Source organism: Oncorhynchus mykiss, chromosome 25 (genome assembly GCF_057628025.1).
Source record: "Oncorhynchus mykiss isolate SJ-2025 chromosome 25, ASM5762802v1, whole genome shotgun sequence".
Lineage (NCBI taxonomy): Eukaryota > Metazoa > Chordata > Actinopteri > Salmoniformes > Salmonidae > Oncorhynchus > Oncorhynchus mykiss.
In genome coordinates, this window is record NC_143046.1 from 43,454,315 (window position 1) to 43,477,914 (window position 23,600).

The window sequence follows — 23,600 nt, forward strand, 5'->3', positions numbered from 1 at the left end:
AAAAACGTCAAAATTTGACACAAATCCAATTGTCTTTGCGCTTGATTGATTTCCCATGGAATTAACCCCTAAAATGGCAGTTTGTCCACAGCAAAACAAACATGTTGCTCTCATCTCCCAAAGACCAAAATCAATCAGCTGCCATCTGTGCTTGACTTCAGGTGTCAGATTTAGCGACTCCGCGTAGCACCTTGGAGCTCATGCAGTCGGCATGATTTCTGGAGTTTAACCTTGTTATCTGCCAATAGTGGCGGGCAGTGGGGAGCGTTTTCTCTATTATGGCAGCGTGTCTCGCAGTGGGTGGGTGTCTGTCAGCCTAGTAAATGTATTCTAATCTGCAGCTGAGCACAACCCTCTCTCTCGCCCGCCAGCTGCACTCCGAGAAGCACCGTGCAGTGTACACTGATCACAGGAAGTTACAAAGTCACTGCACATCAAGACAGCGAAGACATACTCTCTCTCTCCATCGCTTGATCTCTCTCTCTGCCTCTCATTCCATCTTTCTCTCTCTTTCTCTCAATCACTCGCTCTATCACACTTTCTGTCTTCTCTGCATTCCTTCACTCACTCACTCTCTCGCTCCCTTCTTTCTCTTTCTTCCTCCCTGGCTCTCTGTAGTCGACTGTAATTCCCTCGCTCTCATTCTTTCTCTCGCTCTCTTTATCAATCTCTCTCTCCATCTCCCTCTCTCCCATTTGACGCTCGGCTTCCCTCTCCTCTATCAGAGTTTATGGCGGCAATAAAGTCAGTTTTAACTGTGTTGCCGCTTGATCATGTGCACTGTGCTTTTCACCATAAATCCACATTTCCCCAGTCGTCCTCTGATGAATCTAGCGTATCATTGTCTAACTTTGAGGATATCTTCACACGGTCTGGTTATTATCGGGAGAATCGGGACCTTGAATCACATAGAGGTGAGTGACTACTGTCTCCAGCATTGTTCTGGTGTTGTTTTAGTGTTGATGAGAATACATGGTGAGAAAATTAAACATGTTTCTTTTCTGACTTGTTGTTTTGGCGGCTTGACCAAAAAGATCAGACATTATCTTGAAAAGCCCCAAGTAGCATCACTGTCAGGGAGCTCAAGGGGGAATAGCGCTTTATGCGCTAACATCCATTTCCTCACGCAAGATAACACCTCATTCTCGCTAAAACTGACAGAATACCTGTAAATTCTAAGAGAAAAAACAACCTAAAGGTAGTCCTAATAATAATTGGTTATTGTTGGATGTGTGTATGCTAATGAGCATCTCTAGTGCTCCATTATAGTACAACTCCCTAGTAAACAAACTTCTGAAGGAAATGTCATCAGGAGCAGTGGCATTTATTTATATTCTCCCCTCACTATCATTAGCATTAGCATCATTTCTCATATGGTGTGGGGAAAATAAAGTTATTTATTCATTAGAGAAGATAACAGTGTGACAGGAGAAGAATAACAAGGCCTTCATTCTCTGACGAATTGTCAGGCTTCACTGCGAGAACGGGGTGGCACATTGGTGATTGGTCAAATTACTATTTGAAATACCATGGTATTATTGATGGGGCATGTTGGTAATTGGTCAAATCCCTTTTAAACACCAGCATGTTAATTTCAAATTGTGTTAGTACAAAGGCAGCAAAATGGTTGCCCAATACATGTGACTAGTTGCCTCTCAAGACCCGGCCGTCACACTCATTCTCATCGTGAACATTTGAATTGGAACAGGGAAATCATTTGCAAGGTGAGAGAGAAGCAAAGGTTTTTTCTTCCCACTCGTAAGAAAAGATAAATGATTGCGTTAGTGTGAAAGGCATGCATTTGGCACATTTAATGACACTGGCATACATTTGTCAGAAATAATTTAAGAGAGAACAAAAGAGAAAAGAACGGGGGAAAAAAGTTAATGGCAAAGGACATCCAAACTTGCTGCAAGAGCCATGCTGGATTTCATTGTACGGAACTCATATTCAAATAAACAGGGTCAATGGCAATATTACAAATCATCTCCTTTGAAAAGACATTGGCTGAATCCCAAATGGCACCCTATTTCCTACGTAGTACACCAGCCTCCTATGGGCCCTGGTCATTAGAGGTGCACTTGCATAGGTATTAGGGTGTCTTTTGGGACACAGACAGTCTGTGTTTTGTGTTGGGGGATAACTTGAAAAACTCCCACAGATGCATACTGGTAGTAAATGGAAAGAGTTCTCAATCTTGCCCAGTGATAAACTAGAGAGGTGACAAGACATGAAAAATACAACTCTCAAGAGGAGCCATGTTTGGAGAGAATACACAAACTAATAATCAGCCCCACGCTCCCATTAGCTAGCTAGTATTTTTTGGCCTAATAACCTCAGGGAAATATAATACAAGTTAATGGCCTTATTTTTCATAGTGGAATGATAATAACAATATATTGGATGAATAGATTTGCCTAGTTAAATAAAGGTTCAATTAAAAAATATATAAAAATAAAAAGATTGGGGGAATAAATAATAATGACATTATCCAGAACAATAAAGGATAATAACTCTAAATCTCTCTATATATGAACACAAAAAGGATCTCAAAAAGGGTGCATTTGGTTTGGTAGTTAAATCTAAAATGGTGATCCCCTCCCTATACTGGTGCTCAGGTCTGTTGAGAACGACAGTCAAGCAAAAAGGCCAAGGACTTTGGAGACATGTTTGTCGCTCCACTAATATTTGCACTTTATACCGCCATTCCTAATGTAATCATTATGTGAATTAGCTTAAGCTAAATTTTAGGTAGAGGGAGAGCTGATGGAACTCCCTATTGCCTTACAATATAGATAATAAACAGACGGATCTCATTGCTTTGATGATATTCTCTTTTTGCCATTATACTTTAAACATTTCTATGATCTCTGTTAGTTGGTGGCAATGATCTAGTCGAGAACAGAAAGACACACAGGAAAGAGGTGACTTGGTGTGTGAGTGAGTGCACGTTATTAGTCAATTTTCCTGCAAAAGGAAAATTCCCTAGAAAGCATTCAGGCATACAAAGAAGACCTTAAAACTGTTAGAGGAAGAGAACTAACAAATATTTAATTAAGGCACATATTAGTTGTGAAAACACCCCACCACAAGATCCCAAAAATGAACCCAAAAGCTAAATGCAGATATTGTCAGACCATACCATGGTAATATCCAATGTAGTACCATGTCTCAATTTCCCTCTATCACGTGTCAATTGCCTGTCAATTACGGATTATTAGTAGCGAACAAGTAGTTAAATCAACAAAAAATGTATTATTACATTTTTTTGCCTTAGTCCTTCAAGTATGAACAAAAACCTTCCTTGAAAAGGCACACAATCACACTGCGCTCACCGAAACATATTCATCCAAAACTCTATTCCCTATATAGTGCACTACTTTTGACCACGGCCCATAGGGCTCTGGTGAAAAGTAGAGCACAAGATAGGGAAAAGGGTGCCATTTGGGACATAGACTAACCCACAGCATACTCTTCACCTACAGGAGTCTAATTGGCCAGAGTAATGTTATGTCTATCATTATTTACAGAAACCAGTAGGGATGGATTGGGTTTCTAACATGGGGTGAGGATTTGCTCTGCCATGTTGAAGAGAGGCACTTATCACACAGAAACACATCTGTCCCCTGGACGGCTAAGCTTACCTACCCTGTCATAATGGTGTGTGTGTGTGTGTTTGCGCGCAAGTGTCTGTGTCTCTATATTCTATTCTGAAATCCATCCAACGGGCTCCCACCTACAGGGCCTATAGAATGTGAGGGGTAGGGAGGACGCTGAAAGACAGCCGAGCCCTACTCCCTTTCACCCAGACAGAGGGTACTGTTCATTTGAATAATACAGCAGTGCTCACAAAGCATAATGGGCCCAGTGAAGAATTCAATAATCTCTGATCATCATCATTATTATTAATAATGCCACTTAATTACCATATCAATGAGAGGGGTAATAAATGATCATGTCAAAGGCCGGCGAGTGACTTGATAGAGGAGTCTATGAGTAAATGTGAGCCTACCCTCAGTAGGGGCCTTAAACTTCATAAAGAGAATTCACCTTATATAACCCTGGGATTTACGCTCCTCAAAAGTGCTGGGTTTACCACTGTTATTGGTTTAGATTGTTGAAAGTGTAAAGCGATGCGTTACAAATTCGAATGAAAACATGTTCCTTCCCCAATATTAAGCAACTGAGAGTTACGTTTGCGCTACAACAAAAGTGGTTTGATAAGGGGTGAAAAAATGTAATGGAAGCAATAATCAGAGATTAGGGGCTCAAGCAAGGAGAGCGAGACGGAGTGAGAGTGTGAAAGAGTGGTAGAGAGAGAGGGGCACAGAAAGAAAGTATATCAGGTTAAGCTCATTATTCCATTATTCTGTAGTGTCTTGATAGTGTAGAATGTCATATTTTTCAGCCCACTCACTACTACTACACTGGGTGAGAGTAGCCCATTGGTTACAATAAAATGCAGAAAGCCCATTAGTTTCATTACAGATATATAATACAGAAAGACCATTCGTTTACAACAACAACTTACAGATTTGGCGGTGGTGGAGATGTACTGGACAACCATCTCTCGCTTGGTGCTCAGATCCTTCCCACGCAGTGGGGCTTTACGCTCCTCATTCAGGTTCATGTCCTCCTGAGGAAACAAACAAAGAAAGTGAGGATAAATGACTACTACACATCATGGGGCAATTATGGCCATTTTCAATCCATTAAGACTCTACCAACGGCACCTTAAAGGATGTCAACACTCTTTACTCAAATGGAAACAGTCAATTATTATCCCACTGTTTGCTGCTGCCAAAGATGCAACCCTCTAACAAGGGTCTCAAGTGTATGTTACACTACAAAAGGTCACTCTTGGGTCATAGCACTTTATGTCCAGCTTCTGTGTTTTAGTTGAGGGTACAGTCCCTCTTTCTCTCTATAGGCAATGTGACAGACAGGCATAGCAACAGGGGGTAATGAAGACAATCCCACAGCTAGTGACATTAATAACTACCCCTGGAAACAGAAGTGAGGCCAAAGTATGATACATCACCCTCTGTTATACAGCAGAGTGAATATCATACAACACCGCCTGTAAAGAGGAATGGTAAGGTAGATTACCATACAACAATATCATTAAGCAGTGCCTGGATAGACAGTAGCTTATGTCTCTTTTGCTATTATCTTCAGCATACATTCTACGTTTTATTCTGCACCACAAAAAAAGGCCCTTTCTTGTCAAAGAGATGAGGGGATGGTGGGAGGGACGCAAGGAGTGAGGGAGGGATGGAAAGAAGAGCACTAACAGCAGGGGAATGACATGATGAGGATAGCAGGAGGATGGGAGGATGTTTATCCGGAGCCCTCTCAGACAAAGGTATGGACTGAATGACACAGAAAAACACATGGCTGAAGTCATATGGCTGAGTGGCGCTGCTGTGAAACCATGCTGCCATCTAGTGGGAGAAAGTATGGTGCATTTTTATTTTGTTCGCCGACGTTCTGTACAGTGATTTGGCTGAGCTTCTTTTGCTGTATGGTGAAGGTGTTGAATGTAAAGCCTAGAATGTAAAATCAAGATTGGCCTAGTCCTAAATGGCAACATATTCCCTACCTATATAGTGCACTACTTTTTGAGTCCTATGGACCCTTGTCAAAAGTAGTGCACTATGAAGGAAATAGGGTGCCATTTTTGGACACAACCACAGATAAATCAACCATATGTTACCTATATGTCCACTGTATGATCTAACATTTGGTGAAAAGATTTACATTCCCGTTCCTTCATTTTCTTTAGTTCAGTTTGTAGACTGGTACAGTATAGTCTGTGGCTGTTGAAAGACACTAGGTACAGCATCATGGATATTACCATTAATGGTATCATGACCCAATGTCCTCCTCCTCCACCTCCACCTCCACCTCCTCCTCTTCCCTCTACATTTTGTCTCAGTAAATACACCAAGAGTTGGGGCGCACTCGTGGAGGGAAACTTTACCAATTGGCCGTTTTCTAAATACCCGGGACCGGAATACTTTTTAATTAACCTCTGAACTCTGCTAATTTGGCCGGTTAAATGGCATTCAATAAACGAGGCAAAACGCAGAGCGGAGAATAGAGGAGGGAATGTGGGGGAGAGACAGCAGGGCCTGAGGGGTACTCGTCAGGGTCGACTAGAAGAGAGAGAGAGGCCTCTGTTCTGCCACCCAAAAATGATTAATTATACTATTATTAATTATATCCTCGCAGGTCTACATGGAAGAATCCCAACATATCCCTGGCAGCAGACTCAGGTAATTGAAACGTTTACACAGGCACCCTACAAACTGTGTGTGGAGTTATTTGTGTGTGTGTGTGTGTGTGTGTGTGTGTGTGTTCTTTCATGTTGCCTGACGGTTCTATCCACCTCTGCTTGGCTGGCCTAACAGTCAAACGGACTGGGTCTTAACTCTGTATCACCTGATTCAGCATTCAGAGCTACTACTGTAGGAAACAACGTGAGACAGACAAAATAACTGCCTTGGATACGTCAGAAATCACAAAGCAATGTGGAGAGATGTGCTGCCTGTGAACACAGCTTGGGGCTTCCAATGGCTTTCATTGCCAGGGATAATGAATGGGGTGCCGCCATATCTGTCTGCTGTTGAAAAGGACATGGACAAGGGAAAAGGTTGAGTATGAGAGAAGTATGTTGAGAAGGAGAGAAAACATTGTTTTAATTTGCTTCGACTATGACAAATCTGTGACAAAATTATTTTCTCCGGTGCCCCCAAGTTTAATTCATAGAGTTTAGGGGCACATCTAGGCTCTCCTCCTCTGTGGTTTAAGTGCCCGTCTTGTTCAGACAGAGAAAGTGTAACTGCAATGGAGGGTCACAGCGGCTGTTATTACGGAGAATGCTGCTCCTGGCAATGAGGCATAGGCACATAAAGGCTCAAACTAGCCTCATCAGCACAGTAATGGTCACTTTCGCTCACTCAGTCTCTCGCAGTCTCTCTCTCTCTCTCTCTCTCTCTCTCTCTCTCACGTACATACACCAATTCTATCTCTTTCTGAAGTTGACAGTGACAACTAGGAGGGAGGATGATATTTTGGATGTATTCCCTGCAAAATCAATAGATATGAATGATAAAGAGATCATAAAACTAAAAACTACAACAGCAAGTGAAGGCATGTTTATAGCAAGAGTTCACAGATTGTAAGTCAATTCCAGGTATTCTCTCTCTAGAATACATGGAATACGACAGAGAGGCAATATAACCGACAGCCATAGCAATAGGAGGTAATGTCGACAAGCCCACAGGTAGTGACAGTAATAACTACCGCTTGGAAACAGAAGAGTTAGGATGGAGTATGATGTATCAATTGGCCCTGGTCAAAAGTAGTGCACCATATACAATGCCATTTGGGATGCAGAATTGGAAATGATCATCCACAATACAGACAGGTTTGTATGATATGTACTCTGCTCTATAACAGAGCGCGATAGGGTGCCATTTGCGACACATCCCTTGGAACATTCTGTGCCAACATGTAGGAGAGTGGATTGACAAATGTGTATGCATGTGTGATGCTGGGTAGTGATGGGTCAAAAAAAAGAAAATAAAAGACAATTCCATACAGTTATATATTGCAATATTATTTTGGGATATTATATCTATCGTTTTTGTTTAAAAAAACAAATTGCCACTGTAGGTAGCATTAGCTAGAGCTAGTCGGCTGTACCTGAGCCAAAACTCCAGTATTTTTCATCCTATAGCTTGTTCTCCAACTTTAAATAGTGTTTTCAGCACTTTTATTTCCCTGGCTGATCAAAACGTGTTTTCTCATGCGCTCATGTCTCTCTGCAGCAGACATATAGTAAGCTATTAGTTTGGAACATCAAATCTCAATAAAATTGCAGCATCGAATTGCAATACAAAGAATCATAAGAATTGTGAGAATCGCAATCGTATCGGCACCTAAGTATAGTTATAATATTGTATCATGAGGTCCCTGGCAATTCACAGCCCTAATGCTGCTGCCTATGGCTCATTCGCCTCACTGTTTGTCCGCATCTAACGTGCTTCACTGCGGTCGGCCAGGCGAGAGACAATTGTTCCAATAACAAAGTTCACACACAGAGATACGTGTGGTCTAAAGGGCATGGTCTGGACAAGACAAGGAGTGACCTGTCCGTCTATCCATTAATCTGTCATGGAACGTCCTCGACGGTCGTAACAACCCCTTCCTTCTCCCTCCTAGTCATACCCTTGTACAGGATAAATGTGTCTGAATATTAATGGTAAATGGGGCGATGGAGATGATGGGGAAGGGTACAGATTCATAAAGAGGGGAGTTTGCCGCTGGCTAAATGAGGATGTAAACGTGTGCGTCACATCGCGGCTTGCTGTTTTCACAGCACCACGTCCCTCATTAAGAATTCTGCCACCGCGCCTCCTCCTCGCCAAAGACTCTCCCTCCAATGGGAGATTTCAGAGGATTTACCACAGTGAATTTATATCAGAGGCTCCAACTCCAGGGTCCAGCTGTGCACATCTAAAGAACCCAAGGACGCCGCACAAGACTACACACACTCTCCTTGTGGCAGAGTGGAAGCCACGGCAGCCGTAATGTGGCTCTCAGGCAGGCAGCAGCTACTGGTTTAACATGACCAATACTGTAACACTAACAACAGCACTAGCACAAACACTACAGTAACACTAACACACACACACACACGACACCCTACAGTACAGTACACACTACCACTTCTAATACTAACACAAACACTACACCCCACAGTACACACTACCACTACTAATACTAACACAAACACTACACCCTACAGTACAAACTACCACAACACCCAACATGAACACACTAGAACTACACGCCACAGTACACACTGCTACTACTAATACTAACACAAACACTACACCCTACAGTACACCCTACCACTACTAACACTAACAAACACTACACTCTACAGTACACACTACCTCTACTAACACTAACAAACACTACACCCTACAGTACACACTACTAATACTAACAAACACTACACTCTACAGTACACACCTCTACTAACACTAACAAACACTACACCCTACAGTACACACTTCCACTACTAACACAAACACTACACAGTACACACTATCACTACTAATACAAACACAAACACTACACTCTACAGTACACACTACCACTACTGTTACACTAACACTACACCCTACAGTACACACTACCACTACTAATACTAACACAAACACTACACCCTACAGTACACAATACCACTACTGTTACACTAACACTACACCCTACAGTACACACTACCACTTCTAATACTAACACAAACACGACACCCCACAGTACACAATACCACTACTAACACTAACACAAACCCTACAGTACACACTACCACTACTAACACAAACACAACACCCTACAGTACACACTACCACTACTGTTACACTAACACTACACCCTACAGTACACACTACCACGACTAACACTTACAAACACTACACTCTACAGTACACACTACCACTACTAACACTAACACAAACACTACATGCTACAGTACACACAACCACTACTAATACTAACTCAAACACTACACACTACCACTACTAATATTAACAAACACTACACTCTACAGTACACACTACCACTACTAACACTAACAAACACTACACGCTACAGTACACACTACCACTACTAATACTAACACAAACACTAACACAAACACTACACCCTACAGTACACACGACCACTACTAACACAAACACAAACACTACACGCTACAGTACACACTACCACTACTAACACGAACACTACACCCTACACTAACAGTCCTCCAATGATTTCATAACAGGTCGGGAGGAGCTCATTTGTCTGTATCTACCAACCCAGTGCTGCTCTTCTTCCCAGAACCTTTTGATGACCTGGTAGCATTATGGGCTTCTCTAGTTTTTTTTTTTTTTTTTTGGGGGGGGGGGGATATGCAGACTACATGCTGTCAAGGCTGTCCTGTGAGGATTTGAATGGGTCAGATCAGCTTGGCAATGGATGACAGTAACCAGACCTTCCCTCACCCACAGGGGAGGAGGGAACTGGGCCGGTTTGACAGGTCATACCTTTTCGTAAATTAAAGGGGCGGAGATCCAGACAGTTCTCCTTCTCCAAAATCCACCAAGGAATGTCCTTTGATAGCAGACATGGGGAATGGTCAGAGATGATCTATTGAAAACTAATGTCAGAATGTTTTTTATTCTGTGATGTCATTAAAAAGAGTTATAAAGGAAATACTGTAACTTGAAAAGTATACACTCCATGTATGAAGTCTGCATCCTTAACGTTCTATATATATATATATATATATATATCAAAAAGTATGAAAGTATCTTTGTTAAGATAGGAATGTGATTTTAGGAACCACAAGATACAGTGCCTTGCGAAAGTATTCGGCCCCCTTGAACTTTGCGACCTTTTGCCAGATTTCAGGCTTCAAACATAAAGATATAAAACTGTATTTTTTTGTGAAGAATCAACAACAAGTGGGACACAATCATGATGTGGAACGACATTTATTGGATATTTCAAACTTTTTTAACAAATCAAAAACTGAAAAATTGGGCGTGCAAAATTATTCAGCCCCCTTAAGTTAATACTTTGTAGCGCCACCTTTTGCTGCGATTACAGCTGTAAGTCGCTTGGGGTATGTCTCTATCAGTTTTGCACATCGAGAGACTGAATTTTTTCCCCATTCCTCCTTGCAAAACAGCTTGAGCTCAGTGAGGTTGGATGGAGAGCATTTGTGAACAGCCGTTTTCAGTTCTTTCCACAGATTCTCGATTGGATTCAGGTCTGGACTTTGACTTGACCATTCTAACACCTGGATATGTTTATTTTTGAACCATTCCATTGTAGATTTTGCTTTATGTTTTGGATCATTGTCCTCCCAGACCAGAGAGGTGTGTAGAGTTGCAGCTCATGTCCAGAGTAGTTTGAACCTTGAATATCAACACGAGGAAGAGGTGAGAAGCTCACCTTCCAGACAATCACTGGTACGGCTGATTAGCTGTCCTAAGTCAAATATCTAGAAAAGCTAATTTAAGTGGGACCATCCTACTACTCTTTTCAAATCACTGTATCCTACTACTCTCACACCAATGGGAACCATCTGTCTAGCCTATCTTCCAATGAACATCTTCCAGAGTGAACAACAGTAGAAGACTGTTGGACAATCAGAGCCTTACAAGCGTGCCGCTGAAAGGCCAACCCATCACCCTTCCTAAGGAGGGCTTAGTTCCAACAGAGACAGATGCACACGTAAATACATTCATGATTTCTTACTCCAAATGGGCGGTGGTTCATGTGTAAAGTATATGATTACTGGGAGAATAGTTTCTCAAATGTATCGACAAGAAGTGTCTATTTTTCTTACTCACTCTCCATGTTGATGTGTAAAAAGCCACCATATTGTGTCAGTCCGCTAGTGACCTTTTTCTCATGTATTAAGTTGGTATGTTTATTCTGTGTTATTATTTAGTTCGCTGGTAAATAAATAAATAAACCAATTTATGTAGTACTGATTCATAAGTAAGGCTGGGGTTATTACAGATCCAAGAAGGTTACGACTGTTCAGAATGATGATATGATAAGAGGTTCTGTTTAATATGTTGACTGTTTTATGGATGTGATAGGTAAAATACCTTTAGAGTTTCATTCGGAAGATGGTAACTCTTTAAACAACTGCTCTCGTGGTGCCCCAAATTCCTAATGAATTTACATGATTCATTTAAAATCGGGTAACAATTAAAGTTAGTTGATTCAATAAATAACATTGATCAGATTATTGAAAGTAAAGTCACGATAACACTGAAGGAAAATCACATTTGGATTTGTCTTAGTCATTAAAGCACAACATGGGGGCTCCTTGGTCAACCCCCTAACACCCTGACTTGAAACTAGAGTGTTAAAGCAGCAGTGCATGCCATGTTATCAATCAATAAGAGCATGGGGATACGAGGAGATACACAGAGAACAACAAAATGCTATGTTTTTTTTAAAGCAACGGCAAACCTTCTTTATTGAGTATCACTGTATTGAGACTACGATTATGCAGTTTGAATGTCATTTGATTTAGCTACTCCAATTCAAGCTAATATAAATAAAGTTCCATTTGTGCATTATAATTTCAACATAGGCTGCTGTTAGTACTTTAGCTATGAAAATGCTCTACAATCTATAGATAGGGGCATGTTGGTGCTGGCAGCTTCAAAAGCACGTAAAGGTAATACAAACCCCTTTACTTCATTGTAATTAAGCTTTCAGTGAAGGTTCTCAGTGCAACACATTTTCAGCCGCTGAGAAACATGCCTTTCCTGTCATCGAAGCCTGAGTTTAATGTCAGAGCGTGGTGAGCACAAACACAGTAATTGAGAGGTGAGCTGGATGAGACGAGGTGAGGCAAAAAAAAATAGACTGATCGTGATAAAAAACACGAGAGAATCTGCATCACTTAGGCTTTCGCAACAATAACCATTATATGAAAAAAAGGTATACAGAGTGACACACGCACACACACACACACACGCCTATGCAATGAAGCCAGGGTATCGGCTGAAAGCTTCTTGTTAAATTTTCAATCCGGCAGCATACACAGAGCCAACCAGAGCCAATTTCTGTGGAATTAAAAAGCAGGGGTTGCAAAAGACGTTTGACCTTGGAGATGAGTACGAGTTGAACTTAAAATTCAACAAAGTCCGTCATCAACAAGGGGAAATGTTTTCACCTGTAAATTCATTCATTTTTACATAACCTATGGGTTGTTATTAAAGGTCCAAGGTAGCTATTACTTATGAGTCTGGCAAGCCAGACTAGTCAGACTACCTAGTAGTTGGGGCTCGACTTGAGTCTAAAAACAAGGCGAACAAAGCGTAAAGATGGGGGGTTAGGTCATGCATTATTTTTCCCTCTCCTTTCATCAAGTCAAGCAAAACCCCACAAGGGGGCAATATTGAGCTTTGAACAGAGAGTTCCATGGGAATGCTCATTGATCAACCCATCATCTCCTACTAAAACCATGTCACATGTGTCTGTGGGACCACAACTACGCTTGCCTCACAACTAGCAAGGATAGGACACCATGTACGTTGCATGCCATGTATAATTACATGTAACTGCAAAGTGATCAGCTACAATTATTTCAAATACACAACAACAGGTTGAACTGATGCAAATTCACGGTTTATTATCACACTATGCTAGATACGCACACTCTTATAATTCATAACACAAAGGGAAGAGCTCGAACATCATGTTAAAGCCATATGAGTGTTACACCATTTTCTATTGAATATCACCGGGTAGAAGACAGGCATTTATAGTGCATCTTTACTGGTAACAGGAGAGAGCTATGAGTAACACTGTAATTAAAGTAACCAAACTCTTTGTATCACCCTCGCTATTTTATGGTTGTCTAGTAGTTACCGGTGATGTGTATAAACCTTGGATGACAGACATGGGATCGCTGTAATGAAGCCACCGTGCAGTCATCTTGGTACTCATCTAATGTAAAAAATATTTTGGTAGCAATATCAATGCATTTACCCATAGGTTTATAGACCAATAAGACGGCCCCAAATGTGTTCCAATTCGGTGAAGGGTCGGAGAGGTACTCAGGTCCACACTCATTGAGGAAACTAAACTAAAATCTGTGGGTGTGGAATAGCGTTTGGCCGGAGCAAGGAGTCTGGGTAGCCAGGCAAGCTCTCTGTAGCTCTGATGAGCTCTCTGTAGGAACTCTGTAGCTCTCTGATGGAGCTCTCTGTAGCTCTGTGATGGAGCTCTCTGTAGCTCTGTGATGGAGCTCTCTGTAGCTCTCTGATGGAGCTCTCTGTAGCTCTCTGATGGAGCTCTCTGTAGCTCTCTGATGGAGCTCTCTGTAGCTCTCTGATGGAGCTCTTTGAAGCTCTCTGATGGAGCTCTCTGTAGCTCTGATAGAGCACTCTGAAGCTCTCTGATGGAGTACTCTGTGGCTCTCTGATGGAGTACTCTGTGGCTCTCTGATGGAGCACTCTGTAGCTCTAATAGAGCACTCTGTAGCTCTAATAGAGCACTCTGTAGCTCTAATAGAGCACTCTGTAGCTCTAATAGAGCACTCTATAGCTCTCTGATGGAGCTCTCTGTAGCTCTCAGATGGAGCTCTCCGTAGCTCTCTGATATAGCTCTCTGTTGGAGCTCTGTAGCTCTCTGATGGATCACTCTGGAGCTCCCTGTTTGAACGAGGGCTGAGTCAAGTGAACTTGAGTTACCGAGTTAAGTGAGAAGTCACGACAGGGTTACGCTGATACACTCACTCCTGTCTCTCTCTTTGATCTATGTGCTCTCTATGCTGAGCGTCAGCGTGATTTTAGAGCTGTGACACGGCTCTGCGCAGCGAACCAGGTAAGTACTGCTCAGCAGAAGCTTAGCCTGAGCAGAGCTCCCTGCCTGCAGATTACGAAGAAAAGAAGAGTGGCGCATAGTATGAGACACAAAAGCACCCACATTAACATGATGTAATTATAGAGGGCAATAGAAAAGAAAACCGCTACATTTCTTTGCCAAAACACATCACATCTACTGATATCATTATTATGACAACCAGTGGAGACAGAGATCCACCTAAAGATCAGACTCTCTGGTGAACAGTAAAATAACAATGTGATTGGTAGCTCGTACTAAAAAGGACCCACGGTGAGTTTCAGACATAGAATCAGTAACCATGTCCATTCTACCCATTACATCTCTATGGTTCAAGACAAGTAGTGGTTGAAGGTGTAATCCCATAGTACATATACATTGAGTGTACAAAACATTATGAACATGACATAGACAGACCAGATGAATCCAGGTGAAAGCCATGATCCCTTTTTTATGTCACTTGTTAAATCCACTTCAAATCAGTATAGATGATTTAGTATAGAAGGATTTTTAAACCTCGAGACAATTGAGACATGGATTGTGCATGTGTTCCATTCAGAGGGTAAATGGGCAAGACAAAAGATTTAAGTGCCTTTGAACTTGATATGGCAGTAGGTGCCAGGCACACCGGTTCGTGTCAATAACTGCAACACTGCTAGGTTTTTGCTTAACAGTTTCCGGTGTGTATGAAGAATGATACACCACCCAAAGGCTAATCCAGCCAACTTGACACAACTCTGGGAAGCATTGGAGTCAACAAGGGCCAGCGTCCCTGTGGAACACTCTCGACACCTTGTAGAGTCCATGTTCTGATGTGCAACTCGATATTAGGAAGGTGTTCTTAATGTTTTGTAAACTCAGTGTACACTGCCAGGGACCTCACAATACCAATACGGATTGTAATATGGATTTTAATTCTCACGATTCTGTAGGTATTGCGATTAGATACCGCAATTTTATTGCAATTTGACATTTCAAACACATTGCTCACTATATGTCTGCTGCAGAAAGACAAGAGAGAGCCATGAGAAAACTAGTTTTGATCAGTCAGGGAAATACTGTACTGAAAACAGGGACTCTACATTCATTCTTAGAGGGGAGCACTGTGGATAATGGTGGCTATATACACTTGGTTCAAAAGGAGAGTTACAGTATCGGACTTACCATCATCTTCTCAAAGAGAGCGTTGATCTCCTTCTCGGAGAGGTTCATGGAGCGGTCGTCGAAGAGAGGCTGGGGCATGGGCATCTCTACCTGAATGGACATGGGGTCTGTGGAGTGCTGGATCAGGGGCTTGTCCTTCTTATTCCCAGTCTTCCGGAAACTGGTGATCCGGTCACGCTGAAGGGGAAAGAGAGGGTGGCATTACCAGTGTGTATGGTAAGTGTTACGACATATAGTATTTAACTAGGAATATTTAGCTAGGCTTCAGGCTTTCTGAATGCTTACATACTGTAGAGTTGAGTGATACTGTCATATGCCTGCCATGTCTTTCAAGCTCCTTCCCAACCTTTAAACAGGCATCAGCTGGTTGGGATGGTACCACAGGCCAGCTAAAGTAAAGCGTTTTGCCTGTGACAAGGGGCGGACTGATAATGTGTGCTCATCTTCTGTTGTGTCGTAAAAAAAAATGATGTTAGATTAAATGATAATGTGCTTTAACAAGGGGTGTAACATTGCTTGCTCTATTTCAAACTTTGATGTATTAATCTGTACAGTTCATGTGTATCTGAATGAAAACATGGTACATAATAAAATGGTACACTGTTAAATACAGCGACGTCATCGATTTTAACTTACCTTCACACTTACCATTAACCCTGTAGATTAGGATTGTTCAAAATCACAGACTGTTATGGGAGTCTGTATAACTTAAGTACATATGCCTCAGAAAGATACTCTCCTCACAGACAGTACTCAGCTATTCTAGCTACACCGATGAATTAAGAACAAATGTCAATCGCATAAGTAAAAATACATTCACCTGAGCTGTGCTTGATTTAGTTTGCAGGGGGCAATGGGACAAATGGAATCGTCCCAAAAGTGCAAACTGCAAGCATTAAATCAAGCGCACCTCATATGTATTCAGGGCCGACGACAGAAGACAGACCAAGATCAAACGATATGCCGCCAGCAGCACACACCTTTGTTACACAGTCAGAAGAGGGTAAGTCCATGCACCAGTCGCTGTTAGTTAGTCGTCAGTGGTATTAGCTATATGGGTTTAGGGGTCATGCTTGTGTGAAATGAATGAATGAACATACATATGAAAAGGAATAAGACAAATCAATTAATACGACTTTTTATTAATGATAGCACACCTGAATCTACACTGAAATCATTGTGGACGGACCAGTGAAAGACAAACCAATGATGTTCAACATGATTGTAGAATCTACATGTAATACAATCCATTGAAACAGCACCAGTGTTTGACCCAGATAGAGTGTACTTGTTCTTTGTTAATGAATTATTAAGAGGAATAATAACAAATACAATATATAAGCCTGTTGGATACTGTTGGGCTGATATTTGACTGATTATGCTAGGCATTCATACGTGATCATTTGGCCACATTAAATAACCATAAAATACTGTAATGACAGTAATACAGGAACCCTACTTGGTTTACTGAGGGCACCGTGTCACTCTTGTTTCATTGATCCATCCACAGATTTCAGTTCAACATCCTGTGCAGCCATGACACAAAGAGAAGATGATGCGAAACAAAATACACAAAGAAATGAAAACAGGACGCCTTACCATGTCGTCAGCCAATGTTTTTATGTGTATGTTCTGTTGAAGGGAAGGCACATTGTGAAAAATAAGATCCAACTGAAAATGACAGCCCCATGGTGTGCATGTGAAGGAGAATATCCAAAATGTCACAATACACAGTAACAGATGGACATGCATGCAAACGTGACAGAAATGTCATAAAGCCTCAGACGAACCCATATGAATGAACCTATGAATAACCACATCTATGAATAACACCAATGCCAAAAGTATGCAAAGCTGCCATCAAAGCAAAGGGTGGCTACTTTGAAGAATCTCAAATATGAAATAGATTTTGATTTGTTGAACACTTTTTTGGTTACTACATGATTCCATATGTTATTTCATAGTTTTGATGTCTTTAATTCATTTTTTAAATAGTAAAAATAAAGAAAAACCCTTGAATGGTTAGGTTTTCTAAACTTTTGACTGGTACTGTAACGGTTTTCTTGCGGTGAAGGAGAGGAGGACCAAAATGCAGCGTGGTTACTATTCATGTTTTTCAATAAGACAACTAAACATGAACATAATACAAAACAACAAACGTGGAAAACCGAAACAGCCTATACTGGTGCAAACTAACACAGAGACAGGAACAATCACCCACAAACACACAGTGAAACCCAGGCTACCTAAGTATGATTCTCAATCAGAGACAACTAATGACACCTGCCTCTGAGAACCATACTAGGCCGAAACATAGAAATACCCAAATCATTGTTTGTTTTTCTGACTGCCCACCCCAACTCACGCCCTGACCATACTAAATAATGACAAAACAAAGGAAATAAAGGTCAGAACGTGACAGGTACTGTATGTTTCACAAATTTGGACAGGACAGTACAGTAAAGTAAAGAAAAGTAGAGTGCAGTACAGTACACTAGAGTAGAGTACAATATAATGTACTGTATTGTACTGTACATATTTACTTTACTGTACTGTACTCTGATCTGCTCTGCTGTACGCTACTCTACTGTGCTCTATTGTGCTGTCATGTCCAAATTTGGGAAACATAAACATTGGTTCAGCCTGGTCTGGTCCGGACCAACCAAATGTGGCCTTGTTTAGGGAAGGAGCTCATTAGTATAATAGCTATTGTGTAGAATTAACTAAATATGCAAAATAAGGTTATTGCATATTTTAACCTTTGTGTACCTATTCGGGATACAAACACCATAAAGAGAATGATATGAATATTCATAATTAAGCATAGTACAGATCAGGGACCCATGATGTAATTCTGTTACCGTAATTCCATTACCGGTTATAAATCCACTTAACCTACTGTAGTTCAATAACTAAAAAAAAATGTTCTCAAACTCAAGAGCTGTGTTCAAATACTCATACTAACTGCACTAACCGTACTACTTGTGATGTAAATTGAGTATGTAGTATGCTTATTGGACATGTATGGATATGGATATAGTATGGATATAGTTAGTATGCCAAAAGTTCCCGGATGTCGTACTACATTCGCCAAAATACGAAGTATACGAGCAGTGGACACTATTTCCGTGCTTTAGGACCCATAATGAAATTTGTGTCCTAACCGATGTGCTAACTGACTTGCCAAAACTAGTTTGTTAACAAGACATTTGTGGAGTGGTTGAAAAACAAGTTTTAATGACTCCAACCTAAGTGTATGTAAACTTCCGACTTCAACTGTAGGCCCCCGAAAAAAAACTCCCAAAACAGATGTTTGTTTCCTTTCCAGACACAAGGCATACATTGCCAATGGCCTGTGGCTCTGCTGCGGACGGCCGTTTGTAAAGACGCCTCAGTCACACACTGACACAGGAAGCAGGAAACAACACAACACCATATGCTGTGGCACTATGCTGTGGGGGCTGTGAAGCGCTAACGATTGGGGAACGTGGGGTGTTGTGGCCATAAAGCGGACCTCCTGCGGAGGGGATTCTCTCCTCGGTTAATCTCAGGCTATCGCTCTCAACGGCTTTACACTGCAACTCCTCGAGCCGTTAGCCCCATAGCTCCCTGAGGCTAAAGACTGCAGCTAGCAGACGCTCAAACTGCCATATCTATTACTTCTACGAATCAACAGTTGGTAGGTGTTTTCTGTCATGGATAGAGCCTCTATCTATGAATTTCCACATCTAGTTCTAGTCCCTATGGACAATGTGAAAGTGTTATTTAATTACTCCTTCGAGGCAGCCTTGTCAAGATGATACCTGCATACTATCACTGCTCCAAAAGGTTACGTGAGGTAACAGAGAGCAATGTCTCGACTGTATTGCTCAGGTGATGCCAACAGTGTCATGCCAGCAAAAACGCTGACATTACACATCCAAGTATATCTGACCAAATGATAAAAGACAAGCATTGTCATTTAGAATTCCAAAAAGTGAGTGTGGAAGATGTGAAAAGATTACTGTTGTCTATCAACAATGACAAGCCACTGGGGTCTGACAACTTGGATGCAGGTGCTTCTACACCTGCATTGCTTGCTGTTTGGGGTTTTAGGCTGGGTTTCTGTACAGCACTTTGAAATATCAGCTGATGTACGAAGGGCTATATAAATAAATTTGATTTGGATGGAAATTTTACTGAAGATAATAGCGGACGATATTGCCACTCCAATTTGCCATATCTTCAATTGAAGCCTGCTTGAAAGTGTGAGCTCTCAGGCCTGGAGGGAAGCAAAAGTAACTCCGCTACCTAAAAATAGTAAAGCCGGCCTCCCGAGTGGTGCAGCGCTGTAAGTTTGATCCCAGGCTGTGTCACAACCGGCCGTGACTGGGAGTCCCATGGCTCATCGTGCGCTAGCGACTCCTTGTGGCCTGCTGGGCGTTTGCAGGCTGACTTTGGTCGTCAATTGAATGGTATTTCCTCTGACACATTGGTGCAGCTGGCTTCCGGGTTAAGCGGACGGGTGTTAAGAAGCGCCGTTTGGTGGGTCATGTTTCGGAGGACGCATGACTTGACCTTTCCTATATGCTATTTTACAGTGAACAAATAGACAGACTTTCAGTATGCTTATAGGGAAGGACATTCACCAAGCACAGCACTTACACAAATGACTGATGACAGGTTGAGAGAAATTGATAATAAAACAATTGTGGGGCTATTTTGTTAGACTTCAGTGCGGCTTTTGACATTATCGATCATAGTCTGCTGCTGGAAAAACTTATGTTTTGGCTTTACACCCCCTGCTATATTGTGGATAAAGAGTTACTTGTCTAACAGAACATGGAGGGTGTTAATTAATGGAACCCTCTCCAACATAATCCGGAAAGAATCAGGAATTTCTCAGGGTAGCTGTCTAGGACCCTTAATTTTTCAATCTTTACAAACAACATGCTACTGGCTTTGAGTAAAGCCAGTGTGTCTATGTATGCGGATGATTAAACACTATAAACGTCGGGTACTACAGCTACGGAAATGATTGCAACACTTAACAAAGCGCTACAGTTAGTTTCATAATGGGTGGCGAGAAATAAGTTAGTCCTAAATATTTCCAAAACTAAAAGCATTGTATTTGGGACAAATCATTCACTAAACCCTAAACCTTAACTAAATATTGTAATGAATAATGTGGAAATTGAGCAAGTTCAGGTGACTAAACTGCTTGGAGTAACCCTGGATTATAAACTGGTCAAAACATATTGATACAACAGTAGCTAAAATGAGGACCAATCTGTCCATAAAAAGGTGCTACTCTCCTTAACAGCACTATCAACAAGGCCGGTCCTACAGGCCCTAGTTTTGTCGCACCTGGACTACTGTTTCAGTCATATGGTCAGGTGTCACAAAAAAGGACTTAGGAAAATTGCAATTGGCTCAGAACAGGGCAGCACGGCTGGCCCTTGGATATACACAGATAGCTAACATTAATAATATGCATGTCAGTATCTCCTGGATCAAAGTGGAGGAGAGATTGACTTCATCGCTACTTGTATTTGTGAGAGGAATTGACAAGTTGAATGCCCCGAGCTGTCTGTTTGAGCTGGCACACAGCAAGGAAACCCATGTATACCCAACAAGACATGCCACCAGAGGTTTCTTCACAGTCCCCAAGTCCAGAACATGGGAGAGGAGCACAGTACTACATAGTGCTATAACAACATGAAACTCTATTCCATATCAAGTAAATCATGCAAGCAGTAAAATTGTATGTAAAAAAAATATAAAAATACACCTTATGGAACAGTGGGGACTGTGAAGCAACACAAACATAGGCACAGACATATGGATACACACACGATAACATATGCAGTATACACACACGTACACAAGGATTTTGTGTTGTAGATATGTGGTAGTAGAGTAGAGGCATGAGGGTACAACCATAACATGTGGGGAAATCGGTTTTGAATGTATTGTAATATTTAAAAAAATATATAAAAAATGCATAACGGCATTAATTTTGCTGGACCCCAGGAAGAGTAGCTGCAGCCTTGAGCGAAGCAGCTAATGGTTCTCAATACAATAAAACAGGGCCAAAGCATTGTCAGAAGAACTGTTGTGCTGTTAACTACAATGGTTAGCTTTACTGACAGATAATGACCACTAAACATGTGACTGTGGATAATCACAAAGATACGTTGATTAGGCTAAACATTATCTCTCAACTTAAGAAGCAATAGCTAATAAGGTTGTAGTCTCAATCTTAACGCTAACCTAACTCCTAGTTTATGGTTCACTAAATAGACAAGGATATGATATTATCCCGATACTTTGGTGCCGATACGAGATACAGTTGAAGTCGGAAGTTTACATACACTTAGGTTGGAGTCATTAAAACTAGTTTTTCAACCACTCCACACATTTCTTGTTAACAAACTATAGTTTTGGCAAGTCAGTTAGGACATCTACTTTGTCATCTACTAAGTCATTTTTTCAAAAATTGTTTACAAACAGATTATTTCACTTAAATTTCACTGTATCACAATTCCAGTGGGTCAGAAGTTTATATTAACTAAGTTGACTGTGCCGTTAACCATCTTGGAAAATTCCAGAAAATTATGTCATAGCTTTATAAGCTTCTGATAGGCTAATTGACATCATTTGAGTCAATTGGAGGTGTACGTGTGGATGTATTTCAAGGCCTACCTTCAAACTTAGTGCCTCTTTGCTTGACATCATGGGAAAATCTAAGGAAAAAAGAGCCAAGACCTCAGAAAAAAAGTGTAGACCTCCAAAAGTCTGGTTCATCCTTGGGAGCAATTTCCAAATGCCTGAAAGTACCACGTTCATCTGTACAGACAATAGTACGCAAGTATAAACACCATGGGACCACGCAGCTGTCATACCGCTCAGGAAGGAGACGTGTTGTATCTCAGAGATTAACGTACTTTGGTGCGAAAAGTGCAAATCGATCCCTGAACAACAGCAAATGACCTTGTGAAGATGCTGGAGGAAACAGGTACAAAAGTATCTATATCCACAGTACAACGAGTGCTATATCAACATAACCTGAAAGGCCGCTCAGCAAGGAAGATGCCACTGCTCCAAAACCTCCATAATAAAGCCAGACTACTGTTTGCAACTGCACATGGGGACAAAGATCATACTTTTTGGAGAAATATCCTCTGGTCTGATTAAACAAAAATAGAACTGTTTGGCCATAATGACCATCATTATGTTTGGAGGGAAAAGGGGGAGGCTTGCAAGTCAAAGAACACCATCCCAACCGTGAAGCACGGGAGTGGCAGCATCATGTTGTGGGGGTGCTTTCCTGCAGGAGGGACTGGTGCACTTCACAAAATAGATGGCATCATGAGGAATGGAAAATTATGTGGATGTATTGAAGCACCCTCTCAAGTTAAAGCTTGGTTGCAAATGGGTCTTCCAAATGGACAATGACCCCAAGCAAAATTCCAAAGTTGTGGCAAAATGGCTTAAGGACAACAAAGTCAAGGTATTGGAGTGGCCATCACAAAGCCCTGACCTCAATCATATAGAAAATATGTGGGCAGAACTGAAAAAAATGTGTGCGAGCAAGGAGGCCTACAAACCTGACTCAGTTACACCAGCTCTGTCAAGAGGAATGGGGCAAAAGTCACCCAACTTATTGTGGGAAGCTTGTGGAAGGCTACCCAAAATGTTTGACACAAGTTAAACAATTTAAAGGCAATGCTACCAAATACTAATTGAGTGTATGTAAACTTCTGACCCACTGGGAATGTGATGAAAGAAAGAAAAGCTTAAATAAATCATTCTCTCTACTATTATTCTGACATTTCACATTCTTAAAATAAAGTGGTGATCCTAACTGACCTAAGACCGTGATTTTTTACTAGGATTAAATGTCAGCAATTGTGGAAAAACTGAGTTTAAATGTACTTGGCTAAGGTGTCCGTAAACTTCCGACTTCAACTGTGTATTGCGATTCTCACTATTTGATAAGTACTGCGATTGGTTACTGT

At 41.3% G+C, this 23,600-nt stretch overlaps 1 protein-coding gene across 26 annotated transcripts in view; it reads right to left on the bottom strand.

The window, feature by feature from the left end:
* LOC110505192 (protein diaphanous homolog 2) overlaps positions 1-23,600 on the bottom strand; it is a 650,263-nt gene that overhangs the window by 610,279 nt on the left and 16,384 nt on the right. For 16 of the 26 annotated variants that reach the window (XM_090219966.1, XM_090219963.1, XM_021584240.3 and 13 more), the window contains 3 exons: positions 17,200-17,232; positions 15,601-15,777; positions 4,532-4,636 (listed from right to left, as the gene is read on the bottom strand). In XM_090219966.1, the coding sequence (XP_090076092.1) occupies positions 4,532-4,636; positions 15,601-15,777; positions 17,200-17,232 (315 nt within the window). The remainder of the gene's footprint in view (positions 1-4,531; positions 4,637-15,600; positions 15,778-17,199; positions 17,233-23,600) is intronic. The other 10 variants (XM_090219967.1, XM_090219959.1, XM_090219965.1 and 7 more) reach the window with 1 other exon arrangement.